General features: G+C 44.1%; 1 protein-coding gene across 8 annotated transcripts in view; it reads right to left on the minus strand.

The window, feature by feature from the left end:
• The window catches only part of ctnnd2b (catenin (cadherin-associated protein), delta 2b), a 123,780-nt gene that overhangs the window by 33,675 nt on the left and 67,664 nt on the right, over positions 1-22,441 (minus strand). For 4 of the 8 annotated variants that reach the window (XR_010804181.1, XM_066680734.1, XM_066680735.1 and 1 more), the window contains 7 exons: positions 22,394-22,428; positions 21,341-21,451; positions 15,107-15,276; positions 13,355-13,883; positions 11,970-12,113; positions 9,822-10,071; positions 8,432-8,488 (listed from right to left, as the gene is read on the minus strand). Coding sequence is in view for 7 of the 8 variants with exons in the window: in XM_066680734.1 (XP_066536831.1) it covers positions 8,432-8,488; positions 9,822-10,071; positions 11,970-12,113; positions 13,355-13,883; positions 15,107-15,276; positions 21,341-21,451; positions 22,394-22,428 (1,296 nt within the window). In the remaining variant the exon portion in view is untranslated. The remainder of the gene's footprint in view (positions 1-8,431; positions 8,489-9,821; positions 10,072-11,969; positions 12,114-13,354; positions 13,884-15,106; positions 15,277-21,340; positions 21,452-22,393; positions 22,429-22,441) is intronic. The other 4 variants (XM_066680740.1, XM_066680738.1, XM_066680737.1 and 1 more) reach the window with 1 other exon arrangement.

Below are 22,441 nucleotides of genomic sequence, written 5' to 3' on the forward strand. Positions count from 1 at the left end.
CACTCTCATATCACTCTCAATTCTGGGTCAAGGGCAACTGGAGCTTTCACTTTTCAGTCACATTTCTTATAGAAGAATTGGCTGAAATGCAGCTTGTATAACCTCCACAAAAATATCATTGAATGCAGCTACAAACTAAGCCCTACAAGTGCCAGCTATAGGGATATAAAGCCCCCCGTGTTGGGCTGTGGTGCATGGAGTGGCGGTTTTGGTTCAGAACTAATCAACAAACATCGGTAGCTTTATTCGTCCATACATTGTCTGTAATCGCTTCTGCAATTCAGGGATGTGGTGGGTCTGGAGCCTGCGCTGAATCACACTCAGAGGAAACCTACACTGACATGGGGAGAACACACACAGCAAACAGTCGCCTGGAGCGTGGCTTGAACCCACAACACCAGGACCCTGGAGCTATGCAAAAAGTGACACTACCTGCTGCGCCAGCAAGCCGTCCAACATCAGTACCTGACTTCGCTAACGTTCTTGAGGCTGAATGCCATCACATCCTCACAGAAATATTCCAACATTTTCAGTTTGCAAAATGAGGGGACATCCTCCCTGTAATTACTCTTGATTTTAACAAAAATTCTGGATGCGGTGCCTGTAACACTTGGCCAAATGGTGAGGTTTGCAGTTGTTAACACTACAGACATTACTGATATAGCCAAGAAAAAGTGGTTGAGTCACATCAACACCAAGGAATAAGCTGAGGCTTCAGACTGGAGTTGTAGTTGGGTCAAAAGGCCACACTAAGAAAACGTGTGAAACATTTAGTGGCATTAATAATTAAGGTTGACACCATTAATAGAGATGTTATATTTTTTCCCACTCCTTGTCTTGTTACAGTCACTGGGTGAGATAAAGCAGTAAAGCAGACTGCTGAATCATCCGCAGCAGGTGAGGCGAACAGAGACAGACGAGGCACATTCTGTCCATCTCTCTCTCTCTCTCTCTGCCAAGTCCTTAACCTGCTAATTTCCCCCCAATTACCGCCTGGATGAAGCTCCTCCTCTGCTCGCTGGCCCAAGTCCTGCTAGCGACTGCTACAGGAAGAAATGAACCCATCCTTCATCACCGCACATGAATAATCAAGCGTCGGCATTGAGCACAAATCCACGATGATGGCATCCCTCTCCTGGGGCCAGGGACGACTTTGGCCGAGAAACGGCTTCTTCACGCTACGAGGGTCAGAGCATTTTCATTACGGCCTCTCAGATCCCATCCCCTCGCCGTCCCTTGTGTAGGCGCTCTGAGCGAGGGTACATTCTCAGCTCTGTTGCTCCTATTAAGTTCACCTCCCAGATGATAAGGTGCTAGGCTGCTTAATGCATCAGAGGAGGCACGATGATGATGCTGAGAAGTGACTATGAGTAGTATGAGTAGAGTCAGACGAAATGGAAGGTATTTCAAATGAAACCCTGTTTCCTGTTAAAACAGGTGATGAAAGAGAGAGAGAGAGAGAGAGAGAGAGAGTATGATTCATGCTCTTTATTCTCTCAGTCTTAGACATTCCACCCACCGACACTTGCCAGACATTTCCAAGCATCACTACAGATGTGTATGCTTATTTTAGATATTTAATGTATCTGTATAAGTTCATAAATGAAAATTGTAGTTCCTAACCATAGTACACACGAATAATAACGTCTGGAAAATTGCCAATTGTTTGCTCGCCACAAAAATGCTACTGTGCTTGTGCACAGCCCTAGCTCTGTAATAGGTAAAAAAAAATAAATAAATAAATAAATAATAAAAGGGGTCTTAATCAGAAATGGCTGCGGTTTTCTCTCTGACTTAACCACAGCTGAGGTTTGGCATCTAGTGGAAAAACCTTTGAACATCTAAGATATCTCAGTTCTATTTATACTCCATTGGTATATTGAGTAACATTGAATTATTTTTGCTGATACAAACCATTTAATGTGGAACTGACTCCAAATTCAGGAGTGTACATGAAAGTAAACACGTACCGAAAGTGCGACAAAACTAAACAACTCGAATTCAGTAACATGCTACACGCTAACATGCTAGTGTCCGTTGCTAACTCAAAAATACCTTTCCCCTTAAGAGATGAATAAATAAAAACACGAGGAAGAGTTTGCTTTGCTATAAAAATTCTCCAGAATCATCCATGTTGCCTTTAAGATGATCTTAATATTAAGAGATTGGTGTAAAAATAAGCCCAGATCAGCTAATAAACTAATGAATGCTAGCAGTAAAGGGTGTGTGCTTCAACACAAGGTTTACTCAGTTCAGTTTTTCATTCCTTTGTGCCTAGCGTAGTTAACCTACCAACAGCTGCACTACCACTGACTTCGGGGTTGTACTAACAGGAAAGCACATGAGCAATAGCACATTATAAAAGTAATGTTATATATTTCCTTAATCATAAATTAAAAATACAACTAACTTTGTCTCAAACTGTGAGTCTGAGTAAGTGTATTTTCAGACTTACTGTGATGTAGCCTCACAAATATCCAAACAGTGATTTCAATATTTAAATTCTGGCACCTGGAAAATGTGCTCGAGCACACTCCTACGCCACGCATCAGTCTTCCTGTGTGATAAGCCCAATAACCCTTTCCTGTCAAAACACTTAAATTGTGGCCACATTAAGCGACAAAACACACCACGCTTTTGCAATACGAAGAAGCCTGGCTTATGAAAGCGTCTTCATAAGGACTCTCCCTGTTGTGTGTGCAACAGTGTGGCTGACAGGAAGGAAGACTAAAATCCCTAGGTACAAACTCATGTAACATTTGGATAGCCACTGGGCCGAGACTAACTCCGCTGTTTGCGACGGCCCTTTGTTTTGGGTCTTTGTCCCGATTCAGTCAGGTGAACCTATCTTTCAGCCCCATGGCAAAAAACATTAACACCACAATGCCCGGCGCCAGACTCCATCCCCTCAGCTCCAACAGCACCCTGGGGGCTCCGGCAGGGTGTGGCTGAGCTTCCCATGGACCACTGCCTGTGTTGCGTGAGGAAGGCAGAAGTGAGACAAATAAAGTAATGATAAATTATGCATGGAGGACGCCTGACTGAGTGTGATTATTAGAAAGAGCTAAAGAAGCGATATTCTGCATGTAAATGGGAGACAGCCTGGATAGGACTCAAATGTGTGTGAAACGCTGGAGAAAAAGACAGATATGCATTTTGATGAGTCATCTGCCCACTCAGACGCAGACGCTTTTTGGGATGTTAAAGGCAGATAGACAGCTCCGTCGTTGGGACAATGACTTGTGAATTTTCACTGTTCTCTCACAATCAGAGATTGTGAAAAAAAGAAATGGCACCGATGTCTGAATCGTCACTTCACTCCGAGCCATGAAAAGCGTATTCTGCAAATTTACTCTGCACTTGACAGAGAAGTGACGGAAAACAAAATATTTGTGTGTCGTACAACTAGCTTGGGGTAATCTATGCACGCAGAGGGACATGCTGAATACACTGAACGTGGTAAATAGGATGGAGCTTATCAGTCCATGTAATTGCTGGAGCTCTGGCTTGTGGTTTAGCCATTGAAGTGTGCGCAGTGTTGAAACAAGCACGCTAATGAGCATGTGGCTTCCCTACTTTCTCTGGTGCACTCTCAGGGTACAGTATAGGCTCCCTATACGTAGATAAGGGATGCACTCTGTGGCGCTGTGCAATATACTGTTATTCTTTTGGTACCGCAATATTGATGGGTAGGATATTCAAGCAAGAGTTCAGACGCAGTTCAGGTTATAAGATGGTGGCTGTTTTACTGATCGTAGAAAAGTCGTATTATCAAACTAAAACCTCCAAGTAGCACCTATAAGTCAATCACACACACAAAACTTGTACACTGTAGGCATACATACTTTTACAGCTCACCATTTTAGTGAAAGGGCTGAGCCCAGCCATGCAGTGGAAAGGACTAGATCAGTGCGTTTAATCGCAGATCATTCTCAGCATCCATTTTGTTAAGGTACTTGGTCTTGTCGTGTCTTTGGGAAAGAGTAAACAAAGATCTTTACCAGTTTTGTAAGGCTCACCTGTTTTGCAGTCAATAAGCGAGCACTGAAAGATGTAAAATACTAATTAATTTTATTTAAATATAATAATGAAATCTGTGAAACCGTGGGTAATATGAATATTAATATTTCAGATGTTCTATTATTCAATAATTCATGTTTTCTGTGAATGAAGTACATTTGAATTCCACCAGTGGTACACATACTGCAATTTGAGAACCATTGTCCATTTTGATAGAGAACATTATATCAAACAGAATAGAAATACCTTTCTGAAAAACCTTGTCCTTTAAGGTAAGTACATTCATAGTGTTGCTGTCACACAGCTCCAGGGACCTGGAGGTTGCGGGTTCAAGTCCCGCTCCGGGTGACTGTCTGTGAGGAGTGTGGTGTGTTTTCCCTGTGTCTGGGTGGGGTTCCTCCGGGTGACTGTCTGTGAGGAGTGTGGTGTGTTCTCCCTGTGTCTGGGTGGGGTTCCTCCGGGTGACTGTCTCTGAGGAGTGTGGTGTGTTCTCTCTGTGTCTGTATGGGTTTCCTCCAGGTGACTGTCTGTGAGGAGTGTGGTGTGTTCTTTCTGTGTCTGCGTGGGTTTCCTCCGGGTGACTGTCTGTGAGGAGTGTGGTGTGTTCTCCCTGTGTCTGCGTGGGTTTCCTCCGGGTGACTGTCTGTGAGGAGTGTGGTGTGTTCTTTCTGTGTCTGTGTGGGTTTCCTCCGGGTGACTGTCTGTGAGGAGTGTGGTGTGTTCTCCCTGTGTCTGCGTGGGTTTCCTCCGGGTGACTGTCTGTGAGGAGTGTGGTGTGTTCTCCCTGTGTCTGCGTGGGTTTCCTCCGGGTGACTGTCTGTGAGGAGTGTGGTGTGTTCTCTGTGTCTGCGTGGGTTTCCTCCGGGTGACTGTCTGTGAGGAGTGTGGTGTGTTCTCTGTGTCTGCGTGGGTTTCCTCCGGGTGACTGTCTGTGAGGAGTGTGGTGTGTTCTCCCTGTGTCTGCGTGGGTTTCCTCCAGGTGACAGTCTGTGACTGTGTGCTCCGGTTTCCAAAAACACATGTTGGCAGGTGGACTGGCGACTCAAAAGTGTCCCTAGGTGTGAGTGTGTGAGGGAATGTGTGAGTGTGTGTCGCCATGTTAAGGACTGGCGCCCCCTAAAGGGACCCCTCCCTCAAATCCCAATGGGACCACTGCGACCCGACCCCGAATTAGACAAGCGGTTACAGACAATGAATGAAAGATGAATGAATCTTAATAACTGGTCATCACTGAATAAACTTGAAAAACTAGGCTAATGATGGAGTTAAATGGCTGAAACATTGACTTACTGACTAAATATGGAAATACACTAAAGAATAATGATGTTTAATGTAAATAAATATAAGTAATAATAATGAAATTGTGAAGCTGGCTCTCTCTGAGTTGGCCTGTGTGCTCTGTGAGGCCTGAGAAAGCTTATTAGTGACACTGTAGTTCAGCAGAATTCTGGTTAATATTACACCTACACTTCTTATGTGAGTCTTATTATCAATGCACCTGTCAGATCCAAAGGAGAGGCCTGAGACAGTGGTAGTTTTTAAACATTCTATTATTAATTTGCCTTATTAGTTGACGGGGCAGCTGTGAGAGACCAGCTCAAGGCCAGGCTTGAGCCCTGAAGCCTGAGATTGTTATTTTGTAAAAAATCGTCTGGAATATAATTACGAATAATTACGTCATTTGGAAATAACGATCAAGTGTGGTGTATTTGGGAGGACAAGGAGAAGCCAGATGTTGACACCTCCTGGCCCAAAAAAGGGTATTAAAAATATTAACGCTTGTTTAGAAAGCCTTAATTCTTCAAGTAAAGAATGGAACCATTTCTCTTTTAACCTGAAACCTGTGTCTGTGAAATCTTTTAAAGATGTTTTATTGGTTTTTTAATTAGACAGATAACTTAGTCGGTTGTTTAAGGCAGTTGGCCTTTTTCGACCCAACACCAATGTTCCAATTTCCAGCCACACAAACACAATCATGACCACTGACACTACAAATGACAGTACACTTAGCTTCAGAAAATCAACGTAAAAAGTTGATATTGCTCTGTTTAACGGAACAACAATGTTAAAATGTTTGAATTCCCTTTGTAAAATAGCCATGCGATGCGATACACGTGGGTTCTGGCTTCAGTGCGTGTGGTGGCACATGCACCACATTTTCTCAACAAAACTACTCCAAGCTGTGGCTCGTAGTGTGTGACTGGAATGAAACGTTTTACTGGAAATTGCCAACAGATACGACCCTCTCTGAGAACAGTGCCCATTATTGCTTTATAAATGCACTGTGAGCACCGATGTCGCAACACATCAGTCAGATCAAGTATTTTTACCCAACGTAAGGTCTGGGTGTATAAGACTAGTCATTCAAACATGCAGAGATGTCAAAAAGAACAAATCATGTCCTTCCTGATTACACGCATGTGGAGAATTGCTTTAAAACAGTATAGACTTCATTAATTGCCAAAAATGACTGGTTAATATTGTAGAATTCTGTAATTTCTGAGATCATCAACCTGATCCACCCTATTCCCAGTGAGCGTTCTTTCGGTGTTCTGATAAATGAAGTCATTTACACGATCAAACAAACGCAGCGCAGCCAAATCTTCAGCCAAATCTCATTAAGTATGTTTCTAAAATATCTCCACAAGTAGCGGTATAATCACACATACTCTTTAACTATCTGTTCGCATCATCCAGCCCTAATACGCTGCTTTAATCTTTACACCATAGTTCAGCGTGGATCCCCAGCTACTGTAATCGTTCGCTGTCTGTGTCAGTTCAGGGTTACGGGTTAATTCTCACAGCACTAACACACATTGGAGTAGAATGAATCACTGGCGTAATGTTATGACATTTGGAAAAGAGGGATTATGATCTAAGAGAGCTGCTACCAGTCACGTATACGTGACACGGGCAGTTGGCAGTCGTACAGGATGAAGTGGCTGTAAGGGGGTGTGAGGGACTGACCCAGTGCTGACCTCTCTTTAGGAGATGGAGTGGTTGACAGCATCGGCTATTCAGTGCACACTAGTGAGAACAGCCCCACTGGGCAGGTTGAGGTCAGAAAGTGCCTCCATCCCACTCAGTGACCGAGCAGTTTCCTGCCACACACTCTGAGACTGAGGAGAAAAAAGTCAGCACATTGCAGAATTCATGTTCATCTGAAGCCATGATTCATGTGCTGAAGACCACAAGACACTGGTGAAATTTGCTGGGTTTGGATTTTGGGGGAAAAAAACAAAAAAAACAAATCAAGCCTGAAATAGCACAGATTCCAATGTTGAAATCTCCTGTTGATAACTGTGTATATCGTCCTGTGGGGTAGTAGAGTGTTATTATTTTATCACGACCGGCCTACAGTGTAACTATACCACAGCTAGGGTGTGGAGAGGAGATGGCTGCAGGCAAAGAAACACAATGAGTGCTAAGGGAGGGTGGTGCTGTATGTCCTTGTGATTTGTGGGAGCACTCTGTTACAAGGTCTACACAATGTAATGGAGTGGAAACATCACTCCGTGGCACAGACTAGGGATCAGATCCCTGTTCGGGTAAGGATTCCACACTACACTAATACGAATCCTTGGGCTAGACTCCTAACCTCACATTTGACCCCTACCCCTGTAGTCACTCTGGATAAGACTATCCCTCAAATGCTTAAAACTGGCAAAAAACAACAAATAAAAAGTACAACTCTGTGAATTTCAGAATACTTTAACTGTATAATATTTCAGAAAACGTCCGTCTATGTATCGATTTCATACCAGACGCCAATCTGAAACTGCTTGTTTATAATGAAATATACAGCACTCCAAGGCAGACAGCAAACACACACCAAAGCCCCACTGATTACGTTGGTTGTATTCCAAATAAAAAAAGGGGAAGTAACCATGCTGGAAAACAAAGCGATAAGGAACGATGGAGAACAAAGTGACACAGATGCAACGTGATGCTCTGCAGCGAAAAGACACATTCATCACATAATCCAGGACATCCCTACATCTTTATGAGCCTTCAGCCGGACGCTGACACTGTCCACGCTACCTCAGTTATAATCTACTGATTCTGATCTACTAACAGAAATGAATCAACGCATTTCTGGAGGAACTCTGTTAGAGCTACAGCCTCCTCAAACCTGTAAATGACACATTGGAAAAGGATTCAAATCTACACTGAATCTACAAAACTTCTCCTTAATTGGTCCTATTTTCCTCTTTGCTAAATCTCATTAGATTCAAATGAAATTTTCTGTAGCGCTCTTATCTTTTCGGAGCCTCATAATAAGCCTCATTCATGCAGTGCTATCTACGCTGCTCTAGTGCAGTATCTGTTCTGTCATTGCTTCCTGAATAGAGAGGAGAAAAGCAGAGACTGTGCAGATGAAAAGGAGAATGTAAAATAAATGCTGGATTACTTTGTCATTCTTTGTTCGGCTTGATTTTGATTCCAGACAAGGAATTCGGGGTCGTACCTATCAGGAGACAGGCAGAGAGAAAGAGAGAGAGAGAGAAAGGGTAGGTGGCTAGCACAAAGGGGTTTGACATTTAAAAAAAAAAAGAAAGTATTGGTTTGAACTTTATTTTTTTATTATTTTTTATCCTCCCCGCACAGCGGAAATAACATTACACACTTGCATTTGGTTTTGGACATGCACTCAGGTTAGTGGTTGGTGTTTATTAAAGAGGGGTCTCACATAATTCAGAACTCATCTACTCAGATGAAACACCTTGGAGTGGATGAATGTGGTGTATTCTAAACGTGGGTGTTGCTACATGGGACCTTCCATTGTGATGTAATAGCCTAGAACATTCTAAGTCCTAAACTGCTAGGCCTAAAAATGCTGGATAACCCTGTCATCGCTTGTCAAGAAGTGATTTTTGAATACACCAAAATACGTAAACGATACATACACGTTTAACTTTGTGTACGCTCACGATGTTGAGACACACTATGGAATATATCTAGCTTCATGTCAGACCCACTTTTTAATACACCAACATAATACAAATATTTCCCTGACGTTTTTTCAAATTGACTGTGCATCTTGTGGTTTTGGCTGCAACCAGCAAATGCAGTGCATCACACATCATTTGGTTCTCATTCCACTGGCAGTGTGCACACACGAGAGAGAAAACTAAAACATGAGGGGTAAACGAAAGGGATGACAAGAAATCAACAAAACAAACAAGGTCAACGCAAAACAAGAGAAAGGGATCACACAACCCTAGGTACAGCTTGCACTCCACGACATAAAGTTTCATCATGGCCTCTCAGCTCTCCTGAGGCCGTAAACTGTGCGATACGTTAACTACTCGCTGTCTCTCGATCAAGTCATGCTTTGTTGACTCGGAATCATATCTCTGTTGTGTGCAGTGGGATATTTGGACTCGGGTGGGCAGCGTAAGTGACCTCAAGGCCAGACTGAAAGTGAGGGAACTGGTTAGCACTCTCTAACTCATGCAGTCCTGTGCCTTCATAAACACTGTGTGCACGTGCAACTCCTGTCGCTCGTCTAATCCCTCGCTGGGGCTTTTCTGGCCGATGCGATCGTGTGCAAAATTTGGACGCTCTTGGTCAACTGGTCTCCGATATCTTAAGTTCAATCAAAGCATTTGTGATTGTGAACCAGTTCAGAGTAGAAAATGTGTACCTGCTTTCACTCAGAAAACTCAACAACGCATTTATCTATAGACCAAGAGCGGCCAAACTTCAGCACACGCACCAACTCCCCCAGGCGAAGATGACATTGCTGGCTTGGAGTCAGTCAGTGTATTTTCTGCATGTCAAACAGCCATGGCACTCACCTGGGGTCCTTCTGGATGCTGTCTACCGAGGGGGACCTGACCAGTGTGGCCTCGGGCGGCAGAGCTGGACCTGATTTGCTGTAGGGTGAATCGGCTGAGGGGCAGAACTGCAGCGTGCGGTACGGGTTGCCGTAGTCGGCCGCCGAGACGCCGGGTCCGGTGGCGTACCCGGAGCGAGGGAAGGTCCCTGTGGTGTTCTGGCTGCTTGTGCGCTGCAGGGGGATGGGGTCAACACCAGGGGAGGACGGGGCTGCCGTGGGAGAGTAGGGAAAGAACAGAAAGTTCAGGACCTGCTCACAGAACTGGTTCATTGGATCTTTAGGGTACAGCAAAGGAGTGAAAACACCAAGTATATTCACACACACACACACACACACACACACATACAGAGCAAAAGGAAATGGGCAAACACGAGCGTGATGAGAGAAAAGAAAACAAGAAGAAGACAATCAAAGAAACGTACGTAACACATTGGAAAAACTGATGTTAATGCTTGTATTTTTGTGTTATTTTAACATAGGGCTGGACAATAATTCAATGTCAATATATATTGTGATATAAAATGTTTCTATAACAATTACATAATTTTTTTTTTACACATTTTCAATATTTCAACACACATTATTTACAGCATCAGTCACTGACTGACAGTTATTGCAGGGTGCTGCCATCAGTTAATTGCACTCAATTATAAAGAGGTTTTTGTTTGATGTGAGGTCATGTTTCTTTCAGTTCTTGGCAGATATTTCTTTAATTCAGATATCGATTGTTCTTATCATTTTTACCAAAAATTAAGAAATACATTGTTACAGGGGGTCCTCGACTTACGACGTTGATCCGTTCCTACGTTGCGTCGTAAACCGATGTTCGGTGTAAGTCGGAACATACGTACATACTGTACGTAAATAACATACTGTAAGCACTTATCCTATCCTCACACCTATCCTCCTCGGTCCCGAGCCGCGTAACCGTGTATTCTTCCGCCGCGCCGCACACACCAAACACGAAGTTCACGTTACGACGTTTACGACGCAAAACCAGCCGAAACAAGGCTTTATACAGTAAATGGGAGATGTGGCGTAACCACGAAACATCGAAACTCGGGACTGACGTAACCCGAGGACCTCCTGTATATAGATTTTGACCGTATCATCCAGCTCTATTTTAACATAATTTTTACCCAAAAATTTGAATTTCATGAATCATGTGGTTATGTCCAAAGGTTTGCTTCAATGTTTAGATTTGACCAATAGTCCAAATGATATTTGCTGACCCATCTACCGTACTAAAGCAGAGGATTTAGGTGATGCTAGGCTACGGTGATAAAATGTTATATGGCTCATTTATTATTTATCATGATGTGAGAATTTCACAGGCAAATAACAACTAACACAATGACAATTAACAACTGATATATATTGTGCAGCTCTAGTAGAGCCGCAGCGTTCTCCACACCTAATCCACCTGAAGGACAACATTCCATTTATTTTACTTCCCAGACTTGACCAGAGCATCAGCAATGCAGATTGTGTTTGCCCTGTTTCTTTGTCTGGACTTGACTTGCTTCCCAAACCTCCATCACGTCGTGCTATTCATCCTGATTGCAGAGCTTTCCAGCTGAGCTGAGCTCTAAAAAGCAGAGCTGCGCTCCAACCACTCGCAGTTAATGTGACAAGCTGGATGTGAGACAAATGTCTGCCAGCGAGGCCTCTCTCCCAGCCACTTTGAATGTACACTTCAGTTCGGTTGGGCTGAAAGTGTAATCTTAAATGGGCCTAGCCAGTCACACTGCTGGTCTGCCAGATCCTAATCCTAAATATCCCCTGCTGTGCGCCTGTGTCTAAAGGGAAAGGCTTTAGACGTGTGCACAAAAAAAGTAGTTGATGTCTGTTAAAAGAACACCAAAGTCCAAAAGATTAGATATAATAAATCTGATGTGGACTAGCTGAGTAGAAAATGTCAGATCCCATCGGTTGATGTTAATGATATCTGTTTTTATTGATGTTAATCAGGCCCCAGGGGGTGAAAATAATCTGTGTCTTTAAAAACTAAAACCCAGCTCAGCTGAAACTGTGTCAAGTATAAAACAAACACAATTGTCAGTATGTTCTGTCTGTCCAAGAGGAAAGAAGGGTTGTGTTGTCTTACTCTGTCCCTGGCTGAAGTTCCTCAGAGGGGCTTTCTGATAGACTCTGTCCTCGTAAATGGGGTCGATATGGTGCTCAGGGGACTGTAGGGGGCGCAGCTCCCCACCCAGGTGGCTGTGCTGGCTGCTGTATGAGCCTCTGGAGCCTGGTCAAAAAACACACATTCTAATCATTCGGTGGAGATAAAAAAAAAAAAACAGTAAATGATACACCCATATTTTCGTAATCAAAAGTTAGCACACATTTAGATTATTTCCCCGGGACTCAATTATATATAAAACAAATGTTCTGTGCCCTACCAATTACAAACTGCAAAGAGAGCGTGTCTCGATCATCGCACCCCTACTTCAAACCACAGTGTGCTGTTAAAGGAACAAAAGGTATGATTCATGGTATGGTATTTTTTGCTCCTGGGCTCCCCCTACAGTAAGCAGAATGTAATTAACTTTTACAGCACTGTCCTGAAATCAAAGAGGGTGGGGGAGGGAGTGGTGGGGTTGTTTCCTACCCTCCTCCAGAAGTTAAACAGGGCAGGTTCTGCGGTGCTGAGCCTCGAGTAGCAATGTACGAGGCTCCGTTTTCCCTATTACAGGTCAGTGAAGTATCACAACGATTTTGAAGCTGTAACTGAACGGTAAAGATACTGCCTAGTGTTCCTTTAAGACTTGTTTTGTGGGCCTTGAGGTCAATGGGATACAGATTATTGCTGTTATTAATGAACCCTACAGCTCTGCGTGGACAGAAACAGCAGTGGCAGGCATCTTGAACACAGTAACTAGTCCATGCTAAGCCTGATGCAAATTGGTAGCGTATACACTTCTGTAAATTGATGGTTAACTCAGCCTCATAGCTCTAGGGCGAAACTTAAAAAGCAAACTTCACAGGCCACACACGTCTGGGCCAATCAGCTACATTTGGGGTAAGGAGGAAATTGTGTAGATGAGATTTTTAAATTTTTTTGCTGAAATGTAACTTGGTGTGGTAAAGAAAAGTCATGGCTGCTGGGTTAAAAAAAACTTTTTTTTTTGCCAAATCATTCCTTTAAGAAGAGTGTTGCAGCTGTAGCGTAAATCTATTTTGGACATGAAAGGTTTGAACGTCTCCCTACGTCTGCTGAATTTATCATGGTTATTTGGACAGATAGTAAACATAAACCTTATATATGATGCATCGTTTTCACTTGCATAAATATGCTCGCCCACTGATATACTGCAGTTCTACATAAAATATATCTACAGGTGGTAAATTATATGGTTTATTTTGTCCACAATGGATGACATAGTGTACCGCACTGTAGAAACCTAGGAATATATTACACAGTGCACTGCAGGGATAACATAATACATCATGTGAATGCTGTTCTACGCTGCAGTGCAGTGGATGCACCTGCCAGACTGCCGGGCCTCTGCAACGTAGCGTTGGCATACAGGTCGTGGGAGATCTTGTACTGGTCAGAGGAGTGCAGCATGCGCTTGGTGGGTGACAGGGTGGCGTAGCTGCCCACGGCGGAGCTCAGCTGGTGGAGAGGAGAGGAGCTGGAGGCGTTACCAGACACCGCGTGCAGAGGGGAAGAGGCCGAGCCACCTCCAGCTGCCATGTTGATGGGCGAGCTGGTGCTGTAGGACTTGGCCAGGCGGCTGGGCGACTGTTTGGGCGAGGAAACGCGCTGGAGAGTGGCGTAGCTGGGCATGTCTGAGGCTGAGCCCAGCCTCTGCAGCTTGGAAGGTGAACCCAGGGCTTGCATGGAGAGAGGAGAGCTCACACGCTGTGCCGGCAGCGTGGCACAAGAGTAGTAGATGGAGGTGGCGGGCTGGGCGTCGGGCAGGTGGAAGGCGCTACCATGGCTCTGGTCGAAGGAGTCTCGGGACTGGGCGGAATCGCCTCCAGCCAGCTGGGCGGCACGGTTAGACGTGACCTGGAAGGAAGAATAAAAAGGAATGAAAGGAAAGGGTTAACGAGGTCGACCTCGGTTCCAAATTTGGAGAATAATGGAATTCACGATGAACTTTGGTTGCTTTTTTACTTGCCTCCAGAAAACACACAAAGTGGGAAAATTTGTTGGACAGGTTTTATATTCGAACACAACACCTGTCCTTCACATTGGGTGAACATTTCATGAGGAATGAACCAAAAGGAATGCTCCAAAATTATTCGGGGTTAAATCTCTTTAAAATGGCCTCCACTGAAAATTAAGATTTTTTCCTTCTCCTGTAAAGTTACTTTTTTGGGAGATACATGTTTTTAACTGGACAGCGACCTTCTGCAAAAACAAAGCCATGATGCGACATGTTCAAGTTTTAACTCCTAAAGCAAATAATTAATGCATCATTGTATATATCGCACCATGAGCCTTGGGAGTGTGGGTTCAAGCACGTTTCCTCCGAAACATGTGAAGCCAACACACAACTTTGAGCTCCCCCTAACGCAACACCAATGAACAGCTTAACACACCAGAGGAGAATGCAAACTGCCCAGATCTTACACATTAACTGACAGATGTCTGCGCTAACTAGCACCATTAGCAGATGGTGGGAGGGGAGTGGCCATCCTCTTCACCCAGAGGATGTGGCCAGTTATATTCTCTAGGACTCCCACTACAGACACTGAGGCATCAGCTGGGATTGAATCTCATGGCATTCATATATTATCTTGTGGCCTCAATATATTATCTCATGGCCTCATAATATTACCTCATGGGCACAGTATGTTATCTCGTGACCTCGGTATCGTTGCATGTATCTCCCAAAATAGTAACTTTACAGGAGAAGGAAAACCCTTCTTAACTTTCAATGGAAGTCAACGTAAAAAGGTTTTATTTCAAGTAATTTTGGAACATTTCTATTGGTTAATTCATCATAAACAATGTGAAGGACAGCTGCTGTTTACAAATGATGTAGTAAACTCAAAATCCACAAATTAGGGGCTCTGTAATATTTATAAACAAAATAGACAAATGTATGCTGCATGGCAAAGCAGCAGCTGGGGACACCTAGCGTATTTTGGTTAATTGACTGGATCTGAAGTACGAGAAAAATGGTGAATCTGATGTTGTGGCTATAACACTCTGTCTAAACAGCGAGTGTAGCAGGAGTAGGAATGCTAAGAGTTCTCGCAGTTTTCTCAGCAGCTGAGCCCTACCTGATTATAGCTGTGCACGGCTCCTCCCACCTGACCACTGCGTGGAGGGGGCTGGGAGGCTGACAGGTCGCCTAGGGCCAGGGTCTGGTTGCTATGGTAACCAGCAGAATAAGGGAAGGTTCCCTCCTGGTTATTGAGCTGTAGAGCACTCTGGGACAGGATGCCTGGTCCTGGATGAGGGGAGACAAACATGTACGACATCAATGACAAGTCATTATTTCATTACTGACATTAATCCTCTCTCTCTGTTGCTCTTTCTCTTTCTCTCTCTCTCTCTCTCTCTCTCTCTCTCTCTCTCTCTCTCTCTCTCTCTCCATCCCTGTCAGTCTCCCACAATGTTTGCTTGTGTTCTTGCTTGTTTTCCCCTCCATCACTGATCTCCAGGCTCCCTCCTCCTCTCACTGCATTCTTCTGCTCTCACTCTTACTGCTCTCTCTCTCTCTCACTCTCTCTCCCTAGGCACGATGAGTGGAGATGGATGGAGTGGGCATGTATAATTAATCAGGGCTGAGGAGTCAGCGAGCTCATGTGCTGAAGAATGGGACCAGCAGGAGCAGAAATCATGTTTCCCTGTCCGCCCCTTCCTCTGCATCCTCTCAGCAGCCACTAAAGCACCCTCACCCCCCGCGAAACGAACGAACCATCACTGAAACACGAGGAAAACGCTGGTATAACTTTGCCGGCTCACACTGATCCACAGTAAAGCTTCTGCTCGGAGGAACCTGCCAATAAACGCTTTCCAAGCGATAGGTGCCAATCAACACCACACTGTGCTGTCTGTTTTTACCTGGGCGGAGCTGCAAAATAGCCACATCGATTGAGTCAACAGAGGCTGGTCGGGGAAGATCTATATCCTCCACACCTGGCAAGGTAAAACTGAGAGACACCCCTATTTTAGGGGCCTTCACACCTGGGTTTGCTGCTGTTTTTAGAGCAGGAACTTACCAAAGTCAATACAGGTTCGCAGTGGGAAAAAAAAGAGCCCAGTAACCCAATAAACACAGAACAGTGCACTTCCTATCCTCCCTGAAAACGACAACTAGGTCATTTCAAGCTGACCCAGTAATATCAAGAACTGGGCAAGTGAAGCCCTTCTGAAAATGGCTATGGTTTACTATAAAAACCACTTTAGATACTATAAAGTTTAGCTTCTGTCGTGCACCATTCGGGTTTCATAAATGTGTAATCATTCTCGGGCTGCGTCCTCGGCCATCTTAAGAGTCCATTTGTGTCGTGTTTGCTGTCATGCAGAATGGCGGGATCGAGCAGACTGTGTTCTTCTAGGTGGTTGGTGTCCGAATATGCCTTATCTCTGCTTCAATTCTGAGGGGTTTTATCTCTGTGCTCCCTGACCTGCATTTCAGATACAGCCTCTCAATATTTCATCAGCCTACTATTTTACCAGATGAATAGAGTGTGTGTGTGTGTGTGTGTGTGTGTGAGAGAGAGAGAGAGATAGAGAGAGCGAGCGAGACAGCACTACCACAGTCAGGTACACACTCACTGCCAGTGGGCTCAGAAAGGTAAACAGAGAGGAGGGGAGAGAGGGGGAAAGATCACTCTACTATCTCTAAGTTGATCAGTAGATACACGAAAGTACATAGCCTCCTCAACCCATTCTTTCACTGCAGTTCTATCAAAAACATTTTTCTTTTTTTCCCCTCACCATTTGTAAATCACAGCTGCTTTTTTTATATTGTTTGAGCATTTCATTCAGTTTGTTCTTTGTATCTAGCAGCCTCGTGTTTTCTGGAGTGAAAATGTGCGTGCGCCCAAAACCATGCGCACAAAAAAAGTCAAATTTATAAAACCATATGTACGCACACCTCAACGCTGTTTTCTCTTTATAAAGCACAAACTCCTTTAAAAACATGCACAGGTGAACCAACCTAATGTTCTGCCTATAAATAGACAATGCAAAAAAACTGAATATTTAAATATGTGCTTCTACATTCATTTTCGCGTGAGACAATGGAGACAATTGAGGACTGAAAGACAATATAGAGAAACTTTGGAGACGGCACGGTGGAAGTTATTGTTTCAGAGGTCGAGACGAGGTCAAATGTGTTGTGCGGTGCTTCAGTCGTAGCTTTACAAACAAGCGCAAGTTAGGTACGTGACAACATATGGCAGCAGTAAACAGTGTTAAATCAGATCATTAAACACTCTACATCGTCCACAAAAAATATCTTCATTATCTCTGATACTTAAGCGTTGTCGCCTTATTTGTCAGTGAGCTAGGTTTAAGTAGCGCCGAAAAAGCCATTATGACATCATCATATGCATCAGCCTCTCGCTTATTTAAATATAAACATGTGTTTCTGTGCAAGTTACAGCGGTTTAGCAGCTATTACCAGCCCATAACAAATTAATGTCTATTTATTTAGGAGTTAAATTGTTTATAATAATAATAATAATAATAACAACAACAATAGGGGGCGGCACGGTGGTGCAGCAGGTAGAGTCGCAGTCACACAGCTCCAGGGGCTTGAAGGTTGTGGGTTCGATTCCTGCTTCGGGTGATTGTCTGTGAGGAGTGTGGTGTGTTTTCCCTGTGTCTGTGTGGGTTTCCTCCGGGTGGCTGTCTGTGAGGAGTGTGGTGTGTTCTCCCTGTGTCTGTGTGGGTTAAACCTTGCTTAAAAATGCGCTCATTTGTACACAAAGAATTTCTTTATAAATCAGTTTCTGCGTGAGATGTTACGTACGCACGTTTCAGACCTGTTTTTGTGCGTAAGCACTCTTTATAAATGACGCCCCCGGGGGCCACTTTTGTGCATTGTCTCAGAAAATCGTAGCATTCAACCACAGTCAAAGCAAAGTAATGCAGTGATTAGGAGACAATTGTCTGCTGTATACTACACTGCATACATTATTTTAAACCAAAACACGTTTTTTTACTCTGAAATATATTTTCCATTTGAAATATACGGCTTTACATGGAATAAAACCTTGACGCGTTAACATACAATAAAAACGTTTTTTACTTCTCCTCCATTTGAAGACACCCAGACAGCACTAAAAGCTCGGCCTAAACGTGGCACATCTGCAGTTCTCTTACGGCCCACATTTGGCCTTCAACGACGATGGTGAGACTGTCTGCCTCTCAGCCGCATGTCCACCTTATATGGGCCAGATGTCAGGTGAGTTGTGGACCAAATCTGGGCCAAATCGACAGTTGGCCCACGTCCGGTTCACACAACACTTGCCAGTGCCCTAACTGAGCTGTAAATGCCAAATGTGACACAGATTAGGCCCAAATATGTCTGCTGTTTATGTACAGGTTTCTGTTACAACCCCAGCTCTATAGCTATATAAATACATAACTTAAAATGTTGCTAATATATAATACTTAAAAATGCAATTTAGCTTTGACATTTAAAACAAAGATGTTTAATGTGTTGGAGCCAAACAGTTTCCCAAGGCCACACATCAGCAAAGTATAAAAAAGCCTGAGTAAGTTCTCAACCATCTTTAGTCAAATACCAATGAAAGTAACATTTGAAAGCAGCAGGCATTAGCTAAGAGGCTTAGCTGAACTTTGCCGACATTTCTGCTTTTCAGGCTGCACATATCTCTCGTTTCGGATGAGTTCGGCCTGATCTTTTCAGCGCCATGAATGCACGTGTGATTACTTTTGAGCTGCAATATTGGATGTTTATCTCGGCTTGAATTTGTTCTCCAGATTGTGACAAAAAAAAGAATCCCTACAAAACTGGCAGCAGTGTCAATAACCAGAAGAGGAGTAATTCACACACCCAGCTATTGAGACTCATAATGTGGCGTGACAGGTAGTGCTCTGTGGCACGGTTTCTGAATAGAGGCGAGTGCAGGAGGGCTCTCCCAGTGAAAGGTGGTGAATACCAACTGCAGAGGAACAGACCCTGAGGAGCGAACACCTGCAAACTTCCATTATCTGCTCCTGCATCTGGCACATTCAATTCTCACCGCCATCTCACTGCAGAGTCACTTCTTACTCCAAACGCCTCTCGTGTGGCTGTATCTATCAATCAGTGGAGATCATGACCAAGCCTCTTCAGGTAAATGCATCTGGGACTTGATTCGAAAAAGTCAGAGACAATGCCTCTAAATGCCACCTGTCTTATAGCTCCGAGCTGAAACCCTCACCGCTGTGTTATGGCTGTTTCTGTGCTAGGGTTAAAAACTGCATCTGGAGGTGTTACGTGTTACAGTCGATTATACGTGACTTCAACAATATTTACCCAATTATCGAACATCTCGGTGAAAAGTACAGTAGTTATGCACTGTAACAAATCCTGTAAAAATGATCTGAGCTTTTCTACCGGTAATTTCACGTCAAAACATTGTTCTCACTGGATTTCTGTGAAGCTGCTTTGTTATAACATCAGTTGTAAAAAGCGCTATACAAATACATCCATCCATCCATTATCTGTAACCGCTTATCCAATTCAGGGTCGCGGTGGGTCCAGAGCCTACCTGGAATCATTGGGCGCAAGGCAGGAACACACCCTGGAGAGGGCGTCAGTCCTTTACAGGGCAACACACACTCACACACATTCACTCACACCTACGGACACATTTGAGTCGCCAATCCACTTGCAACGTCTGTTTTTGGACAGTGGGAGGAAAACGGAGCACCCAGAGGAAACCCACACAGACACAGGGAGAACACACCACACTCCTCACAGACAGTCACCCAGAGGAAACCCATGCAGACACAGGGAGAACACACCTCACACCTCATAGACAGTCACCCAGAGGAAACCCACACAGACACAGGGAGAACACACCACACTCCTCACAGACAGTCACCTAGAGGAAACCCACACAGACACAGGGAGAACACACCACACTCCTCACAGACAGTCACCCGGAGGAAACCCATGCAGACACAGGGAGAAAACACCACACTCCTCATAGACAGTCACCCGGAGGAAACCCACGCAGACACAGGGAGAACACACCACACTCCTCATAGACAGTCACCCGGAGGAAACCCACGCAGACACAGACACAGGGAGAACACACCACACTCCTCATAGACAGTCACCCGGAGGAAACCCACGCAGACACAGGGAGAACACACCACACTCCTCACAGACAGTCACCCGGAGCGGGAATCGAACCCACAACCTCCAGGCCCCTGGAGCTGTGTGACTGCGACACTACCTGCTGCACCACCGCGCCGCCCCACTGTGCCCATGTTTACAGTAATTTTACAACATTAAAAAACAGTACTACTAGTGCACTTATATCCTAACCCAGTACACTCTGGCAGCACTGACCCAACTCCTGCCGCTCTGTTAATACACTGCTCTGACACACATTTATAAGTCTTGTGCCCATCTGTTTTTTCTCTATTTGCTCCTGGGTTTATATTACACAGTGTTTATTTTCTCATGTATCTGCTCTACATTCTTCACACTTTCCACACTGTTGTTTTTTGACACTTAATGCAGTTCATGTATAACGTGCCGCTGTTTTGTGTCTTGGGCCTTATTCACGTTACACCGAGGAATGAAAACAAAAAACCACTTGACTTGACTTGATCTACAGTGTTGTCAGTGTAGACAGTAATTACACAATTTCTTTGTGAGGGGAAACAAATTAGGCTTGAAATAAACTACAGAACAGTCCAAACATTATTCAGAGCTGTTTTGAGGGAGCATTGACCCTAAAGGGTTCTAACGTTTTTACTTAAATTTAAATCATTCACTGACTCTGATGAGAATGGACTGAAATGAACGGAATGACACCTGAATAGGGGTGATATTTATATTACTATTTTGTGTGAATGTGTGTATTGTTTCTTAAACAGATCACCCCCACTGTAAAAGCGTTTACACACCAAACGTGGTTCATTAATTCAACTTATTCAGACCACAGTAAAGAAATTTAAACACGTTGTTATGTGAAACACCGGTGGCAATTTTTCAGATTGAAGGAATGTGACATTGTTAGCTGCCCTCTGTACGATTCTGTGAAATTTCTTTTGTCTGTATTGTCAGTATAACAAAGCTGGCAAAGCACTGACCCAAGCTAAGATGCAAGTTTAGATGCAAGCTGGTGGCACATTAATGGTTCCTTCTTCCAGACCCCATCCTAAAGAGGAGTTTGCAAATATGCCCTCATCCTACTACCACAGTAGCCAACGCTGATTGTATGAAATGGCGATACTGTCTGTTCTTTAGTGTTTTTCGTTGTGTAAAGGCTTTAGATGCCACCACTGAGCAGATGAGTAGTTCTTATTTTCACCTGTCACAAATTCCTGGGAATCCAGGATGCCCGACTCCTGCAGAGATCTAATGCACGAATCCACAAGCTCCAGGCCGGTGGTGAGCTCTTCTTCTATATCCTTCTGTCCGTCTGTGATGAAACAGAACAAGAGCAGGAAATTACACCAGGTTGTGTTTCAAAGGCCATCACCAAAACACAAAGGCAGACTAAAAAAGGAAAGAAAAAGAGCACTGCCCTTTCAAGAGTGATGCTTCAGCAGCGAGACTATGACAATGTGTCTGAGAACGCTGGAGTTCAGACAAAACGTTTTAGACCAGAATCAACTGACCAAAGGTGGAAGTGAAGTAAACTTTAAACTGCAGCTTTTACACACTGTCATTTACACACTGTTTTGACAGTCCTAGACATAGATGTGCGATGTTTTGTTGATTTTTAATAAACGAAGTGTGGGAATGAATTGTTTACGCATTGCACACAAAGGGAAAACTTACTTTCCATTGTGAAATCAACCAAACATTTGCATTTGACTGTAAGTTAAACAGAGGCAGTACACAATCATGTGTACCGTAATCACGTTCTGTCTTCCAGCTCCCATCTCTAATTAGTCACATAACTGCAGCTACTTGATTAACGTGCCTCATCCACTGTACCTGCTCGCGAGGCCGAGGTGTGAAACAGTCTTGAGTTTAACCGCCCACCCACTTCGATAAATAATTCATGCACTTTGGCGTTCTCAACCCCTGTGCTCTTCAAGCGCTCGCGCTTGATTCTGTGTGGGGCGGAGGGCGTTATCTTTGGCTAAGGTTTCTGCCATAATGCAATCAATCAGCTTCGAGGGGCTATATTTCTCTTTGACGAGCACAGTTGTGCTGTCCTGGGTCCTGAGTGATGGAGACAGCTGTCATGCTCTCGACTCAGAGGAGTGCCTCTTCGCTTCCTCATCCAGCTGCCAGTGGCCGTGAAGCCTCAAATCATTAGCTGCACCCACACCTCAGCCGCTGAGAATACACGGCTTCACTGCAGTACATCATCAGGCAGAAAGACGTGGGATTTCATGCACTGCTACTGTACCTTGATTGTTCCAGCGAAATTTGTCATCCGCAGAGCTGGAAAACAAAG

The sequence above is a fragment of the Hoplias malabaricus genome, chromosome 9, assembly GCF_029633855.1.
Source record: "Hoplias malabaricus isolate fHopMal1 chromosome 9, fHopMal1.hap1, whole genome shotgun sequence".
Lineage (NCBI taxonomy): Eukaryota > Metazoa > Chordata > Actinopteri > Characiformes > Erythrinidae > Hoplias > Hoplias malabaricus.